The 23,650-nt window shown below is 42.3% G+C and overlaps 1 protein-coding gene across 2 annotated transcripts; it reads left to right on the top strand.

Moving 5' to 3' along the window:
- The first annotated feature begins 251 nt into the window (after positions 1-251).
- On the top strand, positions 252-23,564 carry ercc6l (excision repair cross-complementation group 6-like). Of its 2 annotated transcripts, none has more exons than XM_079757631.1 (3): positions 252-379; positions 5,811-5,855; positions 19,192-23,564. In XM_079757631.1, exons 1-3 carry the CDS (start codon positions 306-308, stop codon positions 22,916-22,918), a joined length of 3,846 nt encoding a protein of 1,281 aa, XP_079613757.1. In that variant the 5' UTR covers positions 252-305; the 3' UTR covers positions 22,919-23,564. The 2 variants fall into 2 exon arrangements, with proteins under 2 accessions (XP_079613757.1, XP_079613758.1); XM_079757632.1 differs by lacking the exon at positions 252-379 and adding an exon at positions 4,861-4,935.
- Positions 23,565-23,650: the final 86 nt, after the last annotated feature.

Raw genomic sequence — 23,650 nt, 5'->3', positions numbered from 1 at the left:
ATTAATATTCTATATATATATATATATATTGATATAATGACATAACATTGAAAACAACGTTGGATATTTCCGGATTGAAACCTCATCCATTGGTTAGTGACGTGTACTCCTGTCAACGCCCCTTTGTAAATCACAGTATCTCGATAGGACAATTCTTTCTGACGTCAACGAGGAGCGCTTTGTGATTAGCTGAGAAGGCCAGGCGGGATAAGTGGCGTGTTCAAATATACAAACCCGAGGTTTCGATTCTTCCGAGTCCAACAAACAACACATTTCTAGACTCGTTACGGTGGTTTGCTAAGATCATGTCGGACGAAGAAATAATGAACGTCTCACGTTCCGACCAGAACATAGCATGTATAACAGACAAACTGGAGAAGTAAGTACCTGTAATGATTTATGACAGATAGTTGCTAATTTAGCCCTAATGTGGAGAAAGCACGAGTAATTCATACTTTGCACGTGACGACACGACGACTTGCTGGCGGGCAAGAACAACGTTCTCTAGCAACTTAGTAGCCTAATCAAGGATCTGCCAGGTCGTCGCCAGTTTTAACATACGAACGAAAGTTGGTATTTTGAGGTGAAAACGATATGCCAGATAGTTGCTGTGCGATTGGAAGTATTTACTGCCGAGGAGCGAAGCCGGAGTTATGTTTTTACCGGATCCCATCCGGAAAGGAGGGAAAACTGTATTGTCTATAAGATTAGAATTTGCCATAAGTAATATATATTGTTTAATTGCACATTATAATCACGATTATTTAAAAATGAAAACAACCCTCCCTCCCTCCCTCCCTGCCGTCATGGGGAAAGTCCGTGTTGCCAGATTGGGCTGGCCCAATCTGGCAACACTGGCGTAGGCGTGACTAAACGATCCTAAGCAGTTTTATTAGTGCAGCAAAAAGCTCCGCTACGCTGGAAGTTTAGAAATGCTTGAGAAAATGTAACGTGTGTGGACGCTACCGCATTACTTGGTCAATAAAAGAGCTACTTAAAAGTTATTTGATTCAGGAAAAAGCTATTTGTTGATCGTTTTGCGGGTAGATGGTACTCACTCAACTTACTTGCTTTGATTATGAAGATATTTCTGTTTTTCACCTCCCATACGACAACGTTGTGAAACTTGAAAAAAAGTTAGCTATCCGTACTTTTGTAGGCTTTCATTTTTTGTGCGGTATAAGGTGACGGATTTTCTATAAGATACATATAAATATCTCCAAACTCCACGTCTGGTCGAGACAACTTCAAAGCAATGAACACATCAGCGGGTGCTGTGTGTGGATCACAAGTTCCGAGTATGTTTATCTTTTCTTGATATATAATTTGAACATTTATGGTCTAAATAGCTGATTGATTGTAGTATTGGAAGGCTGCAATTCTCCTGGATGGCGGCTATTCGCCGCCAATTTGTCGGCGTCGGTTGCCCTCAAGGTAGCCATGGTAGTCACGTGACCGCAAAGTATGAATTAGAGGCATTGGTAGATCAAAACACTGCTACTCTGGAACGTTACTGCAGCTATCTTAGCTGTTATGCCTGATTTCCACCGGGGACGTTCGCGCCGCGGAACGGCTGCGAACTCTGCCCTGGGTCCATTTTCACCGGGCGCGTAACGGCAGCGTAGCGCTGCCTTGCGAGCCAGCCGTATTCACGCGAGATCACGCGATAATCGTAAACCTAATGTACTCACCTTCCACTCCCAAAACTACTGCATATTAAATGCCAGGCTTTGTCCTTTCTGACATTGTCCTTATAAGAAGGAAGATTTTTTCATAAATTATTTAATGTTGCTCCACTTCAACAATCAGTCTCTCGTCGTCCATGTTGCCGACCCTCTGAGACCCTTTAATTGATTGACTGCTGACCTGGTGCCACCGGTCATGACGTAATGTTGATGTGAAGTTGTGATAGGCTACATGAGCTGAGTATTGTGTTTTATTTTGAAATTTGACTGGATGGTCTATGGCTTTTACTTTTTCACTCCCTGCCCGGCTCGATCTGCTCTGTGGAAATTGACGCGGTTCAGCAACGGCTCGCGCCAAAATTAGAAGTGCTGCGGAATGATAGCGCTGCGGCGCGTTGTGCCGCTCCTGGGACGCTGCTGAGACGTTCCGCAGCGCGCCCGGTGGATATGGTTTCATTGATTAGAGTGGCAGCGATCAGCATCGGTGACCGCGGCCCAGCCGTTCCGCGGCGCTTACGTCCCCGGTGGAAATGAGGCTTTAGATACAGATTAAAGGGAATGCATCATTAAAGATAACCTTGAACACTGGTAATATCGTACCTCTGTTATTGAGACATAGGAAAAGTTACACGTAAAAGCACTTGCCCATCGTGTTCACTTGTCCCAAATTAGAATCAGAATCGTGAACAGGCCTCTTTTTGCAAGGCGCCTGGTTTTGGGGGGCTCAGTAAACTCACCCTAGCTCAGACTGAAGCTGATGTTAGCTTCCATACATGTGTTTAAAAGATAGACTTATCTTTGTTTACTTATTTACCTAACGGTCACATCGTGCCATGAAGTGATTTCAGCCCACCGTTGCAACCTATTAAAGCTATCGCCCAGCTATATGTAGACCTGCAAGCTTTTATCTGGATTTTATGCAAATTTATAACATAACTAAATGTCCAAGGTAGTAGCAAAGATATGTATTTTTTAACTTTTACGTTTCTTGTAGGTCTAACTGAATAATCACAATCGCGTTTCTAGTAGTGTTGTCAGTCACAATACTGGATTTACTAACTTCGATACTATAGGCCTACCTGGAAAAATATCGGTATACTACCATTTTCGATATCAGAAAAGAATGTACCAAAGTAAATATAGTATATCTCCACAACTGCAAGGGCTATAACATGTCATCTTGTTGCCAATAGAAAGATTGTTGTGCAAGTGAAATATCTAATGTGGATAATACTTGGTAAAATTGAATAAAGCTGGAACACAGAATAAGTGGAAGATAACATTTCCACCTGAAATAATTAACAGTTGGTCATTATCAGTTAGTAGCACTGTCTTACTATGAGACACAAACAAAGGTAGATATCTTAAAATTTTGACACTTGACACCTCTATTTAAAGTTCAGGGCAAATACACATATACACAAGATTGCGCTGAAGAACATGTGTTCTGATTGAAGGCAACCTTTTCCCTCAGAAACCTTCTCTTAGTCATTGATAGTAAACACCATGTTTAGTTGCAAAATTTGGCCCAGACACTGGATTATCTGTTTATGGTGGTTCTATGCGATCAGATTCAACTTTGTGGAAATAAATCACTAAGGTAAAACTTCATTTTTGGTTGTAAATGAAAAGGGGACGTTTCTTCTTAAGTTGTTATTTGCGAGTTTTAGTCACATAGTAATATGGTTTCGACTGTCGGAATCAGTGGAGGCTCAGATTTCATATAATATATAGTTTGTGCATGTCCAATTACGGGAAAAAGATCGCTGTATTCGCAGAATTGTGTGTTCTTGCATATGACTTTACATGTGTTACGTTTGTTATTGCATACAAGTCTTTTGACTTTCCTTGGTAATTTGCCTCAATCCAAAGTACCTCCTAACCGCACTCCTCCTAGCCTGGGTATACCCATTCTGTTGTGCGCGCTATTTCATTTCGCGCTGCTAGGCCGCACGGATTCCATGTATCCGATATTCGCCTGAGATAGGGAACCAACCACAGAACGGGGAGGGACGGCAAGACGATGACGATGACGACGTCTATGCGACACACCCATCGTCTTCTTCCATGGACATATTATAGAATGGACACCGGATTCCAAAATGGCGCCCATTCATTCCTATGTAAACTGCTCAATGATACAGGGCAACATCAAGGAGAGATATGATTCCGCATCACGGGAGCCTAGCCACGCCCTAGTTCATGACGTGCCGGATGCAGAAATATTCTTGTGGTTTTTTTTAGCATTGTTAGCATTGTAGCAATCAAGCGAGAGGTCTGAGCGATCGTAGTCGCATTGTTTACCGACCATGGAAGTATGAGTTAACTTCATAAATATGAAAGATTGCTCCATATAACATAATACCAATAACATAGTAAATGTATGTTGGCCTAGAAAACAATACAGTTCAATATTATTGCTTAAATAGATTCCATCCAACTATTTACGAAAAATGCAATCAATAATTATATACAAATAAATGGTTACATATCGATTAGCAACGTGGTTGGAGTAGCCTACCCTCATAAATATTTGTAATGGGCCTACACCAACATTGTTAACTGTCATATATAGCTAAACAAGCAAATGAAAAATTAAATACTAACACAACTGAAATGTTTATTAGGCTATTAACAATATTATAAAAATGATACCGTAATGCACCCGTTCTTTGTCTTTGGATCTTTTGAATAAATGGTTCAATAAATAGTGAATCGCAATGGTCGCAAGCAGAGGAACGTAAGTCATTGAGCAGCAGCTGAACCAGTCTAAAAATCCCTTTCTCACTAAAACACCTTTAGTGCTAAAAAGTCACCACAGTGCCTAAAAACCATCAACGTCATTCATGTTAAGTAAAAGGAAAAACCTCGGACACGAGAAGTTAACGGAGCCGTGCACTAGGCCCTCTCGAATGCCGGGCCGAAACATTTGTTTCACTACGACTCCTTTCAGCTGCCCACCCCTCCTTCTCCAGCAAAAAAATAACATAAAAGGCTAATAAAACGCTTGAGGTGGCGTTTTGAAAAGAGAGAACTTACACTTTTTTAGTACATGGCATAAAGATAATTATGAGCCTTTGATTGATATCCAGTTTTTTTTTTTTTGCGGAGACACATTCCTGTTCCCCACTTGCATTGGAGTGAACGGAGATATCTACTTCTGGGCACCTTGAATCGAGGGACCCGTCCACAGCCCGCTTAAACAGCTGCAATACCAGGCTTGGCCGCTGAGCACTGGTGGATTGCGGAAGTATGCACAGTTCCTTGGGGCTTGTCTTCTTCCTCATCGAATTTCTGTCGCTCTACATACGTCATCTGGTATAATTGATACGATTGGGTATGAGCTACGTGCAGACTCATATGATAGACATTCGTAGCGCCCAATAAACGGTCCGGGCAATTGTAAACCACACCTCAAATACGAGAAAATGAATGTGTGGTTCCCAGACCTCTTCTCAATGTAGATTGAGATGAGGTCTGGCGTTAGCCAGGCTACACTCCTCAATTAGTACTCCATTTTCCTTCTCTGCCTAAGCCGGTCGCGGAGGCGCTACACTTGAGATGCTAGCTGTGTTGGCTAACCTTTAGCTAACACTGCCGAATCACTGCCAGAGACCGCACTGCAGCGAGTGACAGAAGGCGGGCTATGTTTGCGCTGTAGCGATGGGTGTCTTAACTCGCTGTCCGAGAGAAGAGAAGACAGCGCGCTGATGAATTGCAAATGCATCTATTTTGTGTGATTTTGCGGATAAAAAGGCTGTTCTTCAGTAGTTTAAAAAAAAAACTTGAATAAATATCATTTATATTACAAACCCTCAAAAATCCACTTGCCCGTTCGGGCAATCAGAAATCAATCTCAACTTGCCCAAATATTACTTTTAGTTGCCCCGGCAAGCGGGCAACCGTTAGTGTCAACCCCTGTTGTATATGACGTGACGCACGTTTGTAGCAGTTTTGTTTGATTATGCACCATACTATTATTATTGAAACCTATTAAGGGGATGCCTGCTGTCTTATAAACGAACCTTACAGTAGAGTTATATGACCTCAGGCTAGACGACGAGACGGTGTGTGAATGGACCCTGCTTTAAGTATGTATTCTGATTGTTGAATGTGCTTTTGCAGGTTGATGTCCACGGAGACCAATGACAAGATGGACAACTACCACAGGTAACTAGGAGAGTTAATGGTTGAAGTCGCAGTGTTTCCCACAGACCAGGTAGCAATGTGGGGGGGGGGGGGGGGGGGGGGGGCATGTCGGTGATTGCTCATTCGCGTAATCGAGCAATCGCGCACAAAATACATTTCAAAGTGGACCGGCCCACTGGGAGACCTCCCGATCTCCAGCCTCTGCTGGAGAGCGAATTAAAGGGTAATTCCGGTGTACAAATAGTTTTGGGATATGTTTTGTATGATAACGAGTTGAAACGTTCGTTTTGGAGCACAAAAAACGTATATCGACGCTTTCTTCAGTTGGCTGTTTTTAGCCGATTCTATCAAAACGCTATAAACTTGGAAAGATGGGGGAACTGGTTATGGTAAAAAACTAAATCGCAATTTTAAACCACTTAAAAGGCTAAAATTAGCCCGACACTTCTCTGGTAGTATAATTAGGGTCTTTACATATAAAACGAGGCATTGAGAACTTTGTAAGTGTACAGATTGTTTATTAAAAAGGACATTTTATACACACAACACCATCGGTAGATCACCCGTCGACACCATTTTGTTTTTAAGACTCGATAGGTAGATTGACGAACACAGAGATTGTGACATCCGTCAGCAACACGCAAGCTCTGTGTTCGTCAATCTACTTATCTACAATCTACTTTTGAGTTTGCATATAGTGGGAGCAGATAGTTACATTGTTTCTATCAGCAGAGTAGCCCATAGGCTGAACCAGATCTCGTTGAAAGACGAAAACATATTTTCTCTCTTCTCTTAACTGCGTGTAAATAAGAAAAGGGCAGTTTTTTCCCCCCAATATTATTTTCCTTTGTTTCACCTGGCATATTAATAATTTCAGACTGAATACAGAAAATAATTGGCGACCCCACTGAAGTTTTTGGAGACCCCATTTGGGGTCGCGACCCCTAGTTTAAGAATCACTGCCCTAAGGCCCGTCCACAGAGACGATTTTCTTTTTTGGTGAAACCGCAGAAGTCTTGTGCGTTTCGGCCGACCGTCCAGACGGTGCCGGCGGATCCAGTGCCCGAAACCGCACATTTCTGAAACCATGTCCGAGCGTGGTGTCAAATATATCCGGACCTATGCGGTTTCATGTTAGGATTCATGTGGAAGCCTGAAACGCAAATCGCAATGAATCCGTCTTTACGGAGATATTCCTGAGCAGCATAAAACGAAAACGCATCGTTTTCTTTCGTGTGGACGGGGCCTAAATCACAGACCGCTGCCCCCGGGTCGAGAGGGCCACGTTTTGGTGTGGGGGTCCCAGTCAGGCCCGTAATTAGGTAGTCAAGTCTCGGGGCAGTAGAACCTTCCTATCTCCAAAACTGCCTTTTACACCAAATTCTGATGAACTAGGTCTTGCGGTCCATACTTATGAGAGGCTCTGTCAAGGAACCAGCCCGTTTGGGCAGAACTTTTTTCTGCAAGCTAGAAATCCAAATCTCATATTTATCTTTACCTGGACCAGGAACATGTATATGCATTTTAGCATCTCTAGCCATCTCAAAAGGGCCGGAAAAGGGGTGTGACTTCCAGAGTAAATGAGTATTACACAGCGAGAAGTTTAAAGTTACCCATTTTCGGCCGAATGGGTTGGAAATTTGTGACTTAAGGCGAGTACATTTTTTTTCAAAGTCTGGGGTCAAAAGGAGCCTGCACCTTATGCAATTTATAATCGTAAACGTCCTTGGGATCGTCCTTGATATAAAAGAGGGGTCTATAGCTCCCGTGTTAGGGACCTTGACCCCTAAGTCACCTAGTCATTGCATAACTTCCTCTATGGTTACGGCCTCCTAATTGACCGTTCTAGTATATTTGAATGCCCTCCTTCATATAAAAGACACCAGCATCACTGGGCTGTGAAAACCATTATCCATATACTTTCTGTTGTGTATTGACGCAACAATATTGTGTAGTGTCACCAAACGCATGACCAGACGTTTGCTGGGGCTGGCCGCAATGACAGATGGTAGACAGCAAACCGGATATAATTTTAGTGGACAAAAGTAGCTTCTTGCCATCCTCCGACACGAAATTGACGACTGGTTGTTACGTAGCTGGATTTAATAGTTACATGCATTACTAGAATAAATATGTAGAATAATACTCAAAATAATAGTATATTTATTGTATATGATATATTTTATTTTAAAAACAATCAGCAAAGCAACAAATCGTCATTTGTGTTTTGCTGTCCTTCCTTTTGTCTGAGCTTTTGTCTTTTCTGAGCTTTCCAGAAGGGCTTGTCCGTCTGCCGTCTAGCGCTTCCTGCCTCATTACGGTTAACCCGGAGTGGCATAGCTCTCTCTCTCTCTATAAAAGCTCTATCTTAAGTATGGAATCAGCATCCGCAGACTTATGCTATAGTTTGTCAGGGACTGCTATATATTTCTTCTGTTGTAAGACATTTTCCAAGCCTCAATCAACTCAGTCTGTAAGTATCACATGCCGGTGGTTCTACAATGCTATTTCTGATAATTAAAAAAGTACATTTGGGATTCATGCATTCATTGGGTGAAGCCAGAGTTACTGTGTTGTGCTCTTGCTCAATGATCTTCCCATAGCAATTGGTTGAAATATTAGGTGAGGTCGGTGTCCTCTTTTAATAGAATCAATCCCACCTTCCCGGGTTGCAACAGCCAATGGGAATGAAGAAGTGCTTATCTAACCCCAAACCATACAGGGTTTCTGGGGTTTAGAAATCTCAATTGGGAAAGGGCTTGTTTTCCTATTGCCTATGTTGTGCCATTTCAAGTCAGACATAACGTGTTTATCAGGATCCATTCTGTGTATCCATTCTGTAATCCACAACTAGTTTAATCACGATATACATTCTTCACATCTAGAATAACATCCTGCCCCTTATTTTTGGCCACACCATCTCCCTTTCCTTGTTTGTTTCTATATTGTTTGACAATATAAATGCTATAAGGGGAGATGGTTATGCTATAGTACATCATCCAGACTTGTCATCAGTCAAATACGTTGGACAATTATTCTCTGTGTGGCAAATATTTTTGATGGATGAAGGCTTTGGAAGCCTGCAAAGAAAAAAATGTATTAAGATATCTATCTTAAGAACATATAGATTGATGAAGTGACAGCAAAATCTTGGATGGGTCAAGTTTTGATAGACAGAAACAGGTAAAGAAAGGAAATATAGTTGGAAGGTGCCTGGATTTGTTGATGGTTTCATTTGTAGATTATATAATTAATTGTCTCACAAATGCTAGTGTTCAGGGGAGAACATTCCAGTAGGTCTGTTAATTGGTTCCACTTATTGGGTTGTTCCCTTGCCCTGCTCTCCAATATGCTTTTGTAGTGTATACTAGTGCTGAACGATTTGGGGATATAATCTAATTGCGATTATTTCGACCAATATTGCGATTGCGACGGCTTATAGAAACGCATGCGGAGGCTGTACTTGCGTTGGAGTAACACTCTTATTTTAAAGCAAACAAGAAGCGATATGTTCCAACAATACAATGTGCCAGCGTTCTTCTCTCTCAGGCTGTAATCTACTACTCAGTCATCCAAAAAAATTCTTCTTATACGACAGAAATAAAAACACATCAACAATGGAGTTCTCTTCTTCTGCTCCAAACCTCCTCAGTACTTCAATAGTGTCAGAACTTAGGCATTACACCTTAGAATATTAACAGGCATGAAACAGGAAAACCCAATCATACATTTATAGAACATATATGAAAATAACTTGGGGGGGCTCTGAATTTACCGTCTAGATTGGCCACAAAAACTAAATGCATACAATTTTGACCATGTAAACCTATACCTCTACACTCTCCCCCACTTGAAAGAAAACATGTCGTCCCGACATCTTAATATACCTTCTTGCCTTTCACACAAATATATACCTTCTTGCCCTTCACACAAATACAGCGACATGCATAAAATTTAATGGGAACATTAAGGTCATAACCCTGTTTATGAGGTACCCAGACTACCGTGCACTGCAGTCAGGGATACTCCTAATGTCATTAGTCTTTGTACCCCAAACACATTTAATGCATATTACACATCCCTGAATTCACACATTCGGTTGAGTCATTTATTTTCTCCATGACTGATACCAAACACACACAACACATCAATCAGCCAACAGTCTGTGTTACCTACTGCAAAATAAACACAAGGTACATCATGGTATCATTCAAAATAGGTAAGGAGTGTCTTTTCAGTTTACAAATCCCCTTTTAGTTCACTACCAGGGCCGCCAGTAGCCTCTTACATCTGTCCCCTGGGTGGAAACAATTTGTTTTTTGAAGTGTGGCTGGCCAAGTCTATCATAAGTCAGTGCTTGGGGATGCCTCCTTTGTCTCTTTGGATATGGGTCCCGCAGCTCTGTCTCAATAATTTCATCCTCTGAGCTCACGTCATCGACGTCCAAAGCTGCTGTGTGGGTCTGTTCGTCTTCAACAAGATGAGGCTCACACACTTCCAGGACCGCCTCTTCGGGTTGTGGATACAACTCCTCAGTTGTGGGGTTAAGCGATGGTGGGCCCTGAGGTTCAGCTGGAGAACAAGTGAATGTCACTGCAGGAAAATCATCATCCGAGTCCTCACTGTCCATTTGCTGTGCTTGTCCAGTCGCATGTTTTTGTTTGTTTTTGTCCCTGTTACATCTCTTTGTATGAGTTGTGGTTGTGGTTCTCCTCAGGTGTGGTGACCGGGAGGAAGTCACAGGGTAAAAGCATGTTTCTGTGAAGGATTCTTGTCCTGCCTCGACCACATTCTGGTTCCACTTCAAACACAGGACTGTCCTCACCTTTTTGACTCTTGATGACATAAATGTTATCCTTCCAATAGAAGCGGATTTTCCCTGGTCCTCCTCTCTCAGTCTCAGTGTTGGACCGTACCTTTTTTATCATACTGTCTCTTTCCTCTGTCTGCTGACTTGGAAGCATTTCTGGAAGCAATGTCATACGCTTCAGCCATCTTCCGTCCCCACTTTTCCACATACTCTTGAGAGGAATGAGCACAGTTCTCACTCTCTGTCCCGAACAACAAATCCACTGACAGTCGAGGTGGCCTGCCAAACAGGAGAAAGGATGGAGAATAACCTGTGGCCTCGCTAGTTGTGCAGTTATAGGCATGAATGACCTTAGGGAGGTGATTTTTCCAGTCACTTTTCTGTTCTTCTGTCAGTGTTCTCAACATTGAGAGGAGAGTCCTGTTAAACCTCTCGGTTTGCCCATTCCCATGCGGGTGGTAAGGAGTAGTGTGAGACCCCCTGATACCGGAGAGAGCTTTCAGGTGGTGCAACAGTTTGTCAAATTCTCTTTCACGGTCATGGTGCAGTTTTTCTGGAAAACCAAACTTGAGACAGAAATCATTAAAAAGTTTATCAGCCACAGTTTTGGCTGACTTGTTGATCATGGCAAACAGTGGGGCAAAAAAGTATTTAGTCAACCACCAATTGTGCAAGTTCTCCCACTTAAAAAGACGAGAGAGGCCTGTAATTTTCATCATAGGTAAACCTCAGCTATGAGAGACAAAATGAAAAAAAAAATCCAGAAATCACTGTCTGATTTTTTTTTTTAAGAATTTATTTGCAAATTATGGTGGAAAATAAGTATTTGGTCACCTACAAACCAGCAAGATTTCTGGCTGCCACAGACCTGTAACTTCTTCTTTAAGAGGCTCCTCTGTCCTCCACTCGTTTCCTGTATTAATGGCACCTGTTTGAACTCCTTATCAGCATAAAAGACACCTGTCCACAACCTCAAACAGTCACACTCAAAACTCCACTATGGCCGAGACCAAAGAGCTGTCAAAGGACACCAGAAACACAATTGTAGACCTGCACCAGGCTGGGAAGTCTGAATCTGCAATAGGTAAGCAGCTTGGTGTGAAGAAATCAACTGTGGGAGCAATTATTAGGAAATGGAATACATACAAGACCACTGATAATCTCCCTCGATCTGGGGCTCCACGCAAGATCTCACCCTGTGGGGTCAAAATGATCACAAGAACGGTGAACAAAAATCCCAGAACCACACGGGGGGACCTAGTGAATGACCTCCAGAGAGCTGGGACCAAAGTAACAAAGGCTACCATCCCTAACACACTACGCCGCCAGGGACTCAAATCCTGCAGTGCCAGACGTGTCCCCCTGCTAAAGCCAGTGCATGTCCGGGCCCGTTTGAAGTTTGCTAGAGAGCATTTGGATGATCCAGAACAGGATTGGGAGAATGTCATATGGCCAGATGAAACCAAAATAGAACTTTTTGGTAAAAACTCAACTCGTCGTGTTTGGAGGAGAAAGAATGCTGAGTTGCATCCAAAGAACACCATACCTACAGTGAAGCATGGGGGTGGAAACATCATGCTTTGGGGCTGTTTTTCTGCCAAGGGACCAGGACATCTGATCCGTGTGACGGAAAGAATGAATGGGGCCATGTATCGTGAGATTTTGAGTGAAAACCTCCTTCTATCAGCATGAGCACTGAAGATGAATCGTGGCTGGGTCTTTCAGTATGACAATGACCCCAAACACACCGCCCGGGCAACGAAGGAGTGGCTTCGTAAGAAGCATTTCAAGGTCCTGGAGTGGCCTAGCCAGTCTCCAGATCTCAACCCCATAGAAAATCTTTGGAGGGAGTTGAAAGTCCGTGTTGCCCAGCGAAGGCCCAAAAACATCACTGCTCTAGAGGAGATCTGCATGAAGGAATGGGCTAAAATACCAGCAGCAGTGTGTGAAAACCTTGTAAAGACTTACAGAAAACGTTTGACCTCTGTCATTGCCAACAAAGGGCATGTAACAAAGTATTGAGATGACCTTTTGTTATTGACCAAATACTTATTTTCCACCATAATTTGCAAATAAATTCTTTAAAAATCAGACAATGTGATTTTCTAGATTTTTTTTTTTTTTTTTTTCATTTTGTCTCTCATAGCTGAGGTATACCTATGATGAAAATTACAGGCCTCTCTCATCTTTTTAAGTGGGAGAACTTGCACAATTGGTGGCTGACTAAATACTTTTTTGCCCCACTGTATGCTTGAGCAAAGCGAGTATAATGGTCTATTATCACAAGTATATTTTCATAGCCACCTCTGAAATGGATGTGTGGTTTTAATACACAACATGGGTGCCCTCGACTGTGTTTGTTTTCTTCCTCTTGAGGCACTCACACACATTTGTTATGAAATGTTCAATGTCCCTTTGCATTTTGGGCCAAAAGAAGCGGTCTCTGATCAAGTTTACTGTCCTTTCTGTACCCAAATGGCTCATTTACTTATGAAGCTCAATTAGGATGAGCGGGCGGTATGTTTCTGGGAGTACAAGCTGACTTTTTGTTTGAGTTGTCCGGTACATAGTCCCATCTGCTCTGATTTCAAGCTTGCCCCACTCTCTCACCAGCGCTTTAAACTCTTTCACCCTTTAGCTCTTGTACAGTAGGCTTCTCATTTCTCTCTTTGTATTCATACATTCTGCCTATCAGGGTTTTGTTGCTGAGCTGCCTGTTAGAGATGGGCGATATGACCTAAAATCCGTATTGCGATATACATTGCAGCCTCTTGCGATAACTATATATATCACGATATAAAATCATAAAATAACCGTTTCAGAACAGGTTACATAGACCCTAAGGAAAGCAAAACTGCTAAATGTATTTAAAAAAAAGAGAAATAAAGTGTCATTTCGAGAACATTTATTGTGAACACTGTAATCATACAACATAATGTTGCAGATAAATAAAATTAGTATTGGGTTTCTTTCCTTTAGTGCAAACCATTCTAAAAGGCACTACACTTAGTTTAAGTCCTTTGTTCTTAAATGCCACCCAAGATGCAGAGAACAGGAAAAACGGGTGTCTTTCTAGATAAGGAACAGACACTGTACTGACAATTAGGGATGGGCATGATTAATTGATCGATCATTGATTGTTAAGATTTTTGTCGATTCCGTGATATTTTTAACCATCAAAAGGAGGTTGACCCAGCCGGAGAGGTGGTCTCGGAGACGTTGCTCAACATGGAGCAAAGAGGAGACGGAACGTCTTTTGGATATTTGGGTCCGATATCCAAAAGACATTCCGTTTCCTCTTTGCTCCATGTTGAGCCACCACCCGACGGTCCGACAAAAGCAAGTAAAAAGTATGCTGGAAAACATAACTTAAAAATGCCGATGCATTTAACACATTCCAAGTCAGGATGAGGGAGAAGGAGTTGGACCAGTCCGCAGATCAATGTATATCACGCTGGATATCCATGATTGTTTACTTTCACCGGGGGGGGGGGTTAATCAGGTCCTGTAAGTACTCCTTTACTTCCTGATGTAATGGCTTAGGCACACTAATGTATGTCTTTTGTACTGGTGTTTGGTCAGTTAGAGTAATGTGCATACGGAGTGAAGGGATACAGCCTACATCATACTCATCTTGGGCAAAGGCTTCTCAATCCTCTTTAAGCATTTCTCTTGCAAGGGCCTGCTGGTCACCAGTTAACTGTTCTAATGTTACAGGGGGATCCCACACTGCCCTACTGTCTGTGGCGGGACATGCCATGTCCGGGCAGTCTGTCTCTCCTGGTTTAACTTTGACTGAACTTGCTTGTGCTGGTGTCACAGGTTGTATGGCCGCCGGGTACACAGCTTTAACGCTCTCTATGTGTCACAGGCTGACGCGTGGGCTCAGAGTGATACTGTGTCCTGTGGTATTAATAACAGAGACAGGGACAGTTGAACAGTTTCCTTTTTTCATGTTGAACAACACTTCTTGTATTTGTAACCCCTCAGGTTAGTCTGCACTCGTTTTTGGACAGAACAACATTTCAGTGTCTTTCTCAGCCCCCATGTGTGTGCGACATCTCACTGTAGTGGTTTTACCTGGATGTAGTTTCACTTTACTCTTGCCAGTACTTACTGGAATAGTTTCCCTTTACTCTTGCCAGGACTTATTGGAATCTCCTCATTACTGGATTGGTGAGTATGCATCAGCTGGATAAATGTTTTTGCTGCACAAGAGTCAATGTCAAAAGCGTTGCTCACAATTTCTGTGGCACTGTCTGTATGTGTAACACATTGCTGTTTCAGTTCATTAACCATCTCCTCTATGACATTAATGCCAATGATGGGGTCTTATGCCACATTGGGGTCGCTGGAAACAAGTATTGGCACTAGCAGACTAGAACTAGCAGTGTCTGACATGCTTAGGTACCCATCCCATAAATGATATTTCTGTCTGATTGGCAGCAAGTCCATTTAGTGGTACTGGCCCTATAGTTCATCTATTGCTCTGATAGTGCTATTCGGCAGATACTCACCTCGCCATTTGTCATTTATCACAGTTGCTTGAGCGCCTGTATCCCACAATGCTGTCACTGGCACATTATCAAATGTACATTTTACCATTTTACGTTCCCCAATTTGTTGGATAAGCTTTTCACCTTGTTTTGCTGAGAGGTAATTAACTGTTGCTCAATCAACTTAACTGTTTCAGACAGGGCTTTGTGTTCCTGCCAGTGATGCTTCTGACATACCTTAGAGCAATAGACTGTAGCTGAACAACCTGTACATAACTGTAACCTTCTATCAGTGCCTTCTTCCTGCAGGCAGAAATTGCAGCGTCAGGACTCTGCCGGTCCCTCAGCAGCAACCCCTGGTTGTTTCCCTGGGCATGGCGTGGAACTCTGCATCCCCTGGAGATGTGGCCCAGCTCTCCACACTTGAAGCAGTGACTGCAGCGGTCTCCTTCTCCTTTGTCCAGCCCTGCGTGCTGTCCCAGGTGTTGCTGGTCGTCTGTAGCTCAGGCACTCTGGGTGTCTTGGCACTGTTCCTCTTCAACTTTGTTAGTCTCTCTGCCTCAAGATTAGCTGCTTCATTTATTTTTTCAATCAAGAGTTCATCAGTCAATTCCAGATTATCAAGGTATGGCTTAATCTGGAATTTGATATTGTCATTTAGGAGTCCTGTACTCACTGACCTCAGAAACTTATTTTTGACCAGCTCTGCACCAAAGTCTTCCTCTTTCTTTGGATGAAACAAGCAGTCTGTCTTTAAATTCAATGGCTCTGAACAAAAAATCCTGTGCTGACTCTTTTGGATCTTGAGAAATACTAATCAACTTTTGGTACAGGTCCGAGGCATCATCTTCTTTGTAATGTCCCTTTTAATATTTTTAGCTGAGGCAGGGTCAAATCATGCTTTATTTGGAGCATGTCACGAAGCTTAAGGCCTGGGCTGATGGCCCTTATCACTGCTTCTATGACGTCGGACTCACCATGACCCTTACGGAGCCCGCTCTCTATCTGATGGAGGAGGTTCTTGTATGACAATTTGTCAAGCTGTCCTCCCTCGCCGATTTGGCCACAGATGCGAAACTCACAGTGGATGGTCACTTCTGTCGCTCTGGCTAGCGGCAGGTTCAGAATGTGACTTGCTGCGGTAGCCTCGGTTTTATTGAATTTCACATCCGGCTCTTTTATTTCCTCTTCTCTTCTTGGCGGGACTGCTGCAGCTCCTGGTATTTTCCTTCCATCTAATCACGCTCTGACTTTTCTTCGTCATTCTGGATGGTTTCCTCCCCCATGAACGACAACAGTTTTTTCATTAGCCAGTCCCTCCAGAAAAACGCAATTATGCGATCGCATAATTCAACGCATAATCAGCCAAAGTCCGCATATTCATGCGGGGGCCGCATTTTTTCAAATATGCCGCACTTTCACCACATAAATTGCAGATTTCCGCGCAAAATATGCGGGGCTTGCATGATTTCATAATCCCCGCATTTTCGTTGCAAAAAAGTCACATTTCTTAAAGTTGAAAAATGTTGCGTTCACTGCACACAAGAGCAGCCATTTCCCCCTGTTGCCATGGGAACGTTATGAAGTGACGTAATTACGCGACGTGAACGTCATCGAAAAGCTGCATTTTTCGCAAGTTCCCACATTTTTTCGCAAGTTCCCGCAATTTTTGCAAGTTCCCGTAATTTCATCGCATAAAATTGCATAAATATGCCGCATATTTCATCGCATTTTTTAAGAAAACATGCCGCATAATCAAGGATTTTTGGCCGCAACAATCCCACAAAAAAACGCAGCGTTTTTCTGGAGGGACTGATTAGCTGTATTGCTTCATCTGTCTCTGTGTAGTTTTCTGTCTCGCCCAGCTTATTTTCCGCCATTTTGATGAATGCGCGCCTACTCTTATAAGCGACAGTTTCATCATCTTCAATGCATTCCAAATGTTTGCAGACATTCACCACTTGGTCCCGATTTAGCTGACCTAGCCTAGTGGTGGCTCTGTCTAAGAGTAGCTCCAAATCCATCTTGTATTTCTATTTTTTTATTTATTTTCTTTTCGTACTTTTTCGTTTAAGGTTTGTCTCCGGGGAATAGTCCACTTCTCTCGTCGGGTGCCCGTAATGGCGGCCCGTGTGCGATTTCACGTTGAACTCTTTTCCTGGCTAGCTCGCCAAAATATGTTGCAGGCTTACAGAAACTTAGGCGGAGGAGTAACACTCTTTTATTTTAAAGCAAACAAGACGCGATATGTTCCAATAATAGTGTGCAAGTGTTATGGGTCCCAGGACTGGGTGCCACGGCAACAATAAAGAAATCTGTAATATACAGGAAGTGGTGCGCAGCAATGAAGACACGACTGCTCAGTTCGTCATCCAAGTTGCGTCTATATTCAAATTCACAAATAAAATACAAACATTACTCTGAGTGTCTCTTGTTCAGTCTTCAACTGTTTAAGTGCATCAAATATTAACTACATCGTACATCCTATTCTAATTCACGTTCATGTTATATCGTGCACATTCAATATTCTCCATCAGTCCACTTAACTCTACTTGAGCAACGTACTCATTTACATTCACCTGTTTAAGTGAGTAAAAGCATCAATAACAATATAGTGCAATAAACAGCATTAATCCACTACTTGAATGCAACATGTGGTTGGCAATTATTCTAGATTCACACACTTAAATAAAACAAAAGTATTACTCAGAGAAAGCTAAAAGTTTTCAATACAAAGTAAACCAAGTTGTGACTTTGGATGTAACAGTAACATTTATCTTTAAACAGTATGCATTAATATAAACATTCTTTCAAACTTGTAAATCTGTAACCATGAACCTTTAACATTTACTCATATTCCCATTTAAACTGTAGTGTACAGGAGACCACAAATAAAACTAGCACTGTGCAAAGTGCTAACAAAAACCCTGAAATTGCGCGGCATGCCCGCAAGGCAATATGCAGGGCGAAAAATGAACCCATAATCGGCGGGACCTGCCGTTTCGCGCCATCCGGTATTTACCCCTGTCATTGTACTGAACGGCAGTATTTTAAAGTCTCTTAAGTTCGCTAGAAACATAACAAAACATGACCCGAACTTCAACAGTTATACATATAAAGCAAGGCTTTAGAAGGTTGACATTTTATAGTTTAAACCAACTACTGACCTGTAATATACAGGAAATGGTGCTAAGCAATGAAGACACGACTGCTCAAATTCAGAGAAAATTACCTTTTGCTAATATAAATAAAATAATCAGTTTTGAGAGTACCACACAGCATTCTTCAGTCATCCCAAAAACTTCTACGACAGAAATAAAAACACAAACAGGAAAACTCAATCATACATTTATAAAACATATATGAAAATAACTTGGGGGCTCTGAATTAACCGTCTAGTTTGCCCACAAAAACTAAATGCATACAATTTTGACCATATAAACCTGCACCTCTACATTTAGTATGCGATTTATTTTTCCTTTTTTTATGTTCTGTATTATTCACTAAACAAGCAATAAATAATTCTATACTATGACCAACACAACATTGGAAGCAGTTAATATATAAACTGCTCTTTCCTTTGGGCCAGGTGTGTTGAGATGAATTGATGCATGAATTTATATTATAATATCTTTATTAAACTATTGAATTGTAAAAGAAAAATCAACTACTGTTGAGTCAGTAACAGTAAAAATAAAAAATCGTTGCATTTTTTTTTTTTTTTATTGCAGCCTGTGATTTGCCCATCTCGTTCTATCGAATTCAAGCCGACATTTCGATGTCTGTTTTGAATTCGATTAATCGTTCGGCCCTAGTGTATACTTCATATTATCTTAATAAATATGATTTCAATATTGTAATGAATAAAACGGCTACAAGTGAGCTTTTTTAACTATTAGGGTTTAATTATTGAAAATTAGCATATAGTGCAATGGATCAGTGATAAAAGTGTGGTGACAAAGTTACACAGGTTTTGCAATGTACAATGAAATGTGAAACAAATAATCTATATTCAATGACTAATCATCTTTTTCTTCTTTTTTTTTTATAGCTACATAAAGGATGGAAAAAATGCAGCCAGACAGGGGGATATATCTAAAGCACTGGACTTCTTTAATCGGGCTCACAAAATTCACCCAAGTGAAAAACTTAAAAGCAGAATCCAAAAAATCGAAGAGCTCATCGCAGAACAGGCCTCGGAGAGTGAGGATGAAGAGTTTGTCAATATCGACAACAGCGGTCTAATGCTTTTCAGAGAGCTTCACGACAAGCTGTACGAGCACCAGAGAAAGGGTGTGTCCTTCATGTACAGCCTACACAGGGATGGTCTCAAAGGCGGGATCCTCGCAGACGACATGGGCCTGGGAAAGACCATCCAAGTCATCGCTTTCCTCTCAGGCATGTACGACGCTGAGCTGATCAAACACACGCTACTTGTCATGCCCACTTCGCTCATTACAAACTGGACCAAAGAGTTTGCCAAGTGGACTCCTGGGATGAGGGTCAAAGAGTTTCATGGTACAAGCAAAGTGGAACGGACCAGGAACATAGAGAAGGTTCAGAGGAGAGGTGGTGTGGTTATCACAACCTACCAAATGCTGATTCTAAACTGGCAGCAGATTGCCTCTTACAATGGCCAGGAGTTTAAATGGGATTACATGATCCTGGACGAGGCACACAAAATTAAGACCTCATCAACCAAAACAGCCAAAAGTGCCCATGCCATACCTGCCCGAAACCGTGTGCTTCTCACAGGAACCCCTGTGCAGAACAACTTGAGGGAGATGTGGTCTCTGTTTGACTTTGCTTGTCAAGGTGCTCTGCTGGGCACATCGAAAACATTCAAAACGGAGTATGAGAACCCAATAACACGCGCCAGGGAGAAGGATGCCACGCCGGGAGAAAAGAGTCTGGGATTAAAAATGTCGCAAAACCTAATGGCTATCATTCAACCATACTTTCTTCGCAGGACAAAAGCTGATGTGCAGAAAAAGAATTCCGAAATGGAAAAAGAGCAATGTTCCAAGACAGAAAATGAAGATATTGAAGTCTCAGAAACAAAAAAGTACAATGGCATAATCATGCCTGAACTGAGAAGGAAGAATGACCTGATCATTTGGACATACTTGAGTGATGTCCAGGAGGACATTTACAGGCAATTTCTTTCTCTAGACCACATCAAGGAGCTGCTAACCACCACCAGGTCACCTTTGGCTGAGCTCAATGTTATAAAAAAACTCTGTGACCACCCTCGGCTCCTGTCTGCCGCAGCCGTGGCCCAGTTGGGCCTGCAGGACTCTACACATGAGAACCTACAGGCTGAAGATGACATGGGGACATCCCACAGCCTCAACGGCATCCCTGATGACAAATTAATAGCAGAGTCTGGGAAAATGGTGTTTCTGATGGAGCTGCTGGAGAGGCTCAGAATGGAAGGGCACCGGACCCTTGTCTTCGCCCACTTCCGAAAGGTTCTTGATATCCTTGAAAGAGTCTTGGGAAACAGAGGCTTCAAAACGATTAGGCTTGATGGAACGATAACCAAGCTGGATGAGAGAGAGCGACTGATCTCCCTTTTCCAAAACGACAAGCGATACTCTGTCTTTCTTCTGACCACACAGGTGGGGGGAGTCGGCATCACCTTGACGGCAGCAAACAGGGTGGTAATCTATGACCCCAGCTGGAACCCAGCCACAGACGCCCAGGCAGTGGACCGGGCTTACCGCATCGGACAGACAGAGAACGTGGTCATCTATCGACTGATCACCTGCGGCACTGTAGAGGAGAAGATTTACAGACGTCAGGTGTTCAAAGACTCCATCATCAGACAGACAACCGGAGACAAGAAGAATCCCTTCCGCTACTTTAGCAAGCAGGAGCTGAAGGAGCTGTTTACCCTGCAAGAGACGCGGTCCTCCTCCACCCAGCTGCAGCTGCAGTCTCTGCATTCACGTCACAGACGGACCGACCCCCTGCTGGATGAGCACATCGCTTACCTTCACTCTATGGAAATGTTTGGGATTTCCGATCACGACCTCATGTTCTCCCTGGAGTCCAACCAGAATGATGAAGAAGATCCTGAAGACCAGGAGGCCCAGCAGTACATTGAGGGACGGGTTCGGAAGGCTGAGGAGATAATGAAGGCAGAGTCTGAGCTGCACATGCAGCTGGCAGAGAACATGAAGTCAAGCACGGAACCTGCGTGGCACCGTCAGCCAACGCAACCAGACATGGAGAGGTCCAATGGAAGACGAGTTCCAAACTGTAAACCCAGATCCCCCATAGTGTACATTGAAGATGGCTCAGATGTTGTTGAACTGAACCAATCTGGATCCACCAAGGAGGACAGTAAACAGAAAAATACAAATGGTTTCATTGATCTAACAATTGATGACGGTATGGAAGGAAAACAACCAGATCTCTCTTCAGACACTACTGAACCAAATGCGTCTCCCAGACAACATTCCTTCACAGTTGAACAAAGTGAGGTTAAGGCAGAAGACAACTCTGTACACAATGTGTCACCAGATATGGAGTTTGATGATGCTACTACCAAATATAATGTAAGCCTGGATGGTTCTGTCTCAGGTGATATCCATGATGATAAACGGCTCAATCAAGAGTCCTTCTGTGAACTGGACAACTATAAGAACCAAGCAACTGCTATGGATGAAGAGCCTCCACTCGAGCCCCTACCTGGTCAAAGACCCTCTGCCTTACAAATCTCCAATGTGTTTTTAAACGACGAGGAAACTTCCATGAGCGCTTCAGGGGTCAAGTCTTTTGAAGAAAAATTTCATCTACTGCTAGAGGACAGTGGAAATGCCATATCCACTGTTCACGACCTTCTGGAGGAATCAGATGTTGAAGCCCAAGAGGTGCAGTTGCTCTCGGAGCTTCAGATCCAGGGGAGTTTCAATGTAGACAAGTCCTTGGCAGGATTTAAACAGGAGCACAGGATGAGCCTCAACTACTCCTATGTCTCTGAATCTGACCATTCAGGCAATCAATCAGTTATCATGACCAAGAAGAAACGGGTAGCAGTGTTCTCCGATAGTGAAGAAGAGGGGGAAAATGATGAGGAGCTACAACGGATGTCTTGCATCTTAAGTGACTCTTTCCAAATATTGGAAGCATCCACCCCAAAAACATTGCCCTCAGGACGCACTCCTCTCCAGGCCAGTAGAAGCTTTGGAGGAAACATCTCTGTTGCTTCCAGCCGATCTATGATTAAATCCATAGTGGAGGATGTGGAGAACGATTTGGATTTTGAGGAGACGCAATTTTCAGAAAATATATCAGGGGTTGTAGGTGGAGATTCAGAAGAAACAAGTGTGCATTCTGTGGACAAACTTGAGATAGATGAGACCAAAGGAGAGACTATTCTGACGGAGAGTGAGGAAGATGAAAATGACCAAGAGAGTGACGTCAGTGTGTCATTGGGCGTGTCGCAGTCTGGGGGAGATGTAAAATTGATCTTGGAGGAATCAACCACGGATCCACAATCTGCCTCTGTTCATAGTGAAAGCAATGGTTTTGTCCAAATGGCCAGCGGCTCCGACCAGTCATTTGATTCTGAGGCAAAGAGTTATGAGGAACTGGTCTGCAGAGGGAAGCAGTACTACAGTGAAGGGAAGTTACAAGATGCGCTGGACTTATTCTTGAAGGCTATCGACATCTCCACTGGTGATAGTGAAGTTCAGCTATTGGTTATCCAGTTGTACCGACAGATGAGTGAGCAAAGAAGATCAAGTCTGTCAAGAAAATTCCCCCGATAAGCAACATTTAGACCTGTTTTCTATAACATTTTTATCTAATAAGAGGCCAAAGGTCTTTCATAACATGTTATGCTACATATTCAATCTATACTGTATTTAATTATAGTCAATAATGTTCAGTTTAACACACAGTGGAAATTCATTTTTGAATTGGATGTTTGCTTTATTCACTTTGAAATGTTTGACCCTTTGTCATATCTAATTGATTTAAATATTTTAATAGTAAATGTTACACATTCCGGGGTACAGCAGACATGCTAAAAGTTTGTTTTCATTTGTCTTCTTTTTTGCCTGTTTAAAACAACTTTAAAATAAATGACTTATATCTTTGGAGTAAGAATGGATATACGAGCAACCCATTCGCCACCAGCTGTAAATGACAGTAACAACGAGGAATATTGATCCCGAATGGGGAATTTGAAGTTTAAAAGAAAAAGCATCAATGTAAAGAAAATATTAATAAATATGCAGTTAGACAGAGTTTATAAATTCGACAATTAATGGATTTGTATTCTTAACAAGAAATTGAGTTGACCCATCTTGACAGTATGAGGATTTATTGCACTTTGATAAGTTAGGATATTGTTTTCATTCAAGTTTTAATGAGTTACATCAGACCCAACAGACTGGTGTTTGGCTTTACAATTGTGGGGAAAGGTTCTTTTTTTTTTTCTAACTAAAAAACATTCTTATATTCTTAAATCCCACATTAAACTGTTAAACATCGAAATC

Source organism: Pollachius pollachius (assembly GCF_949987615.1).
Source record: "Pollachius pollachius genome assembly, chromosome: 1".
In the NCBI taxonomy this organism is placed as follows: Eukaryota; Metazoa; Chordata; class Actinopteri; order Gadiformes; family Gadidae; genus Pollachius; species Pollachius pollachius.
The sequence above is the reverse complement of the archived record's forward strand: the minus strand, read 5'-3'. Positions and strand labels throughout refer to the sequence as shown.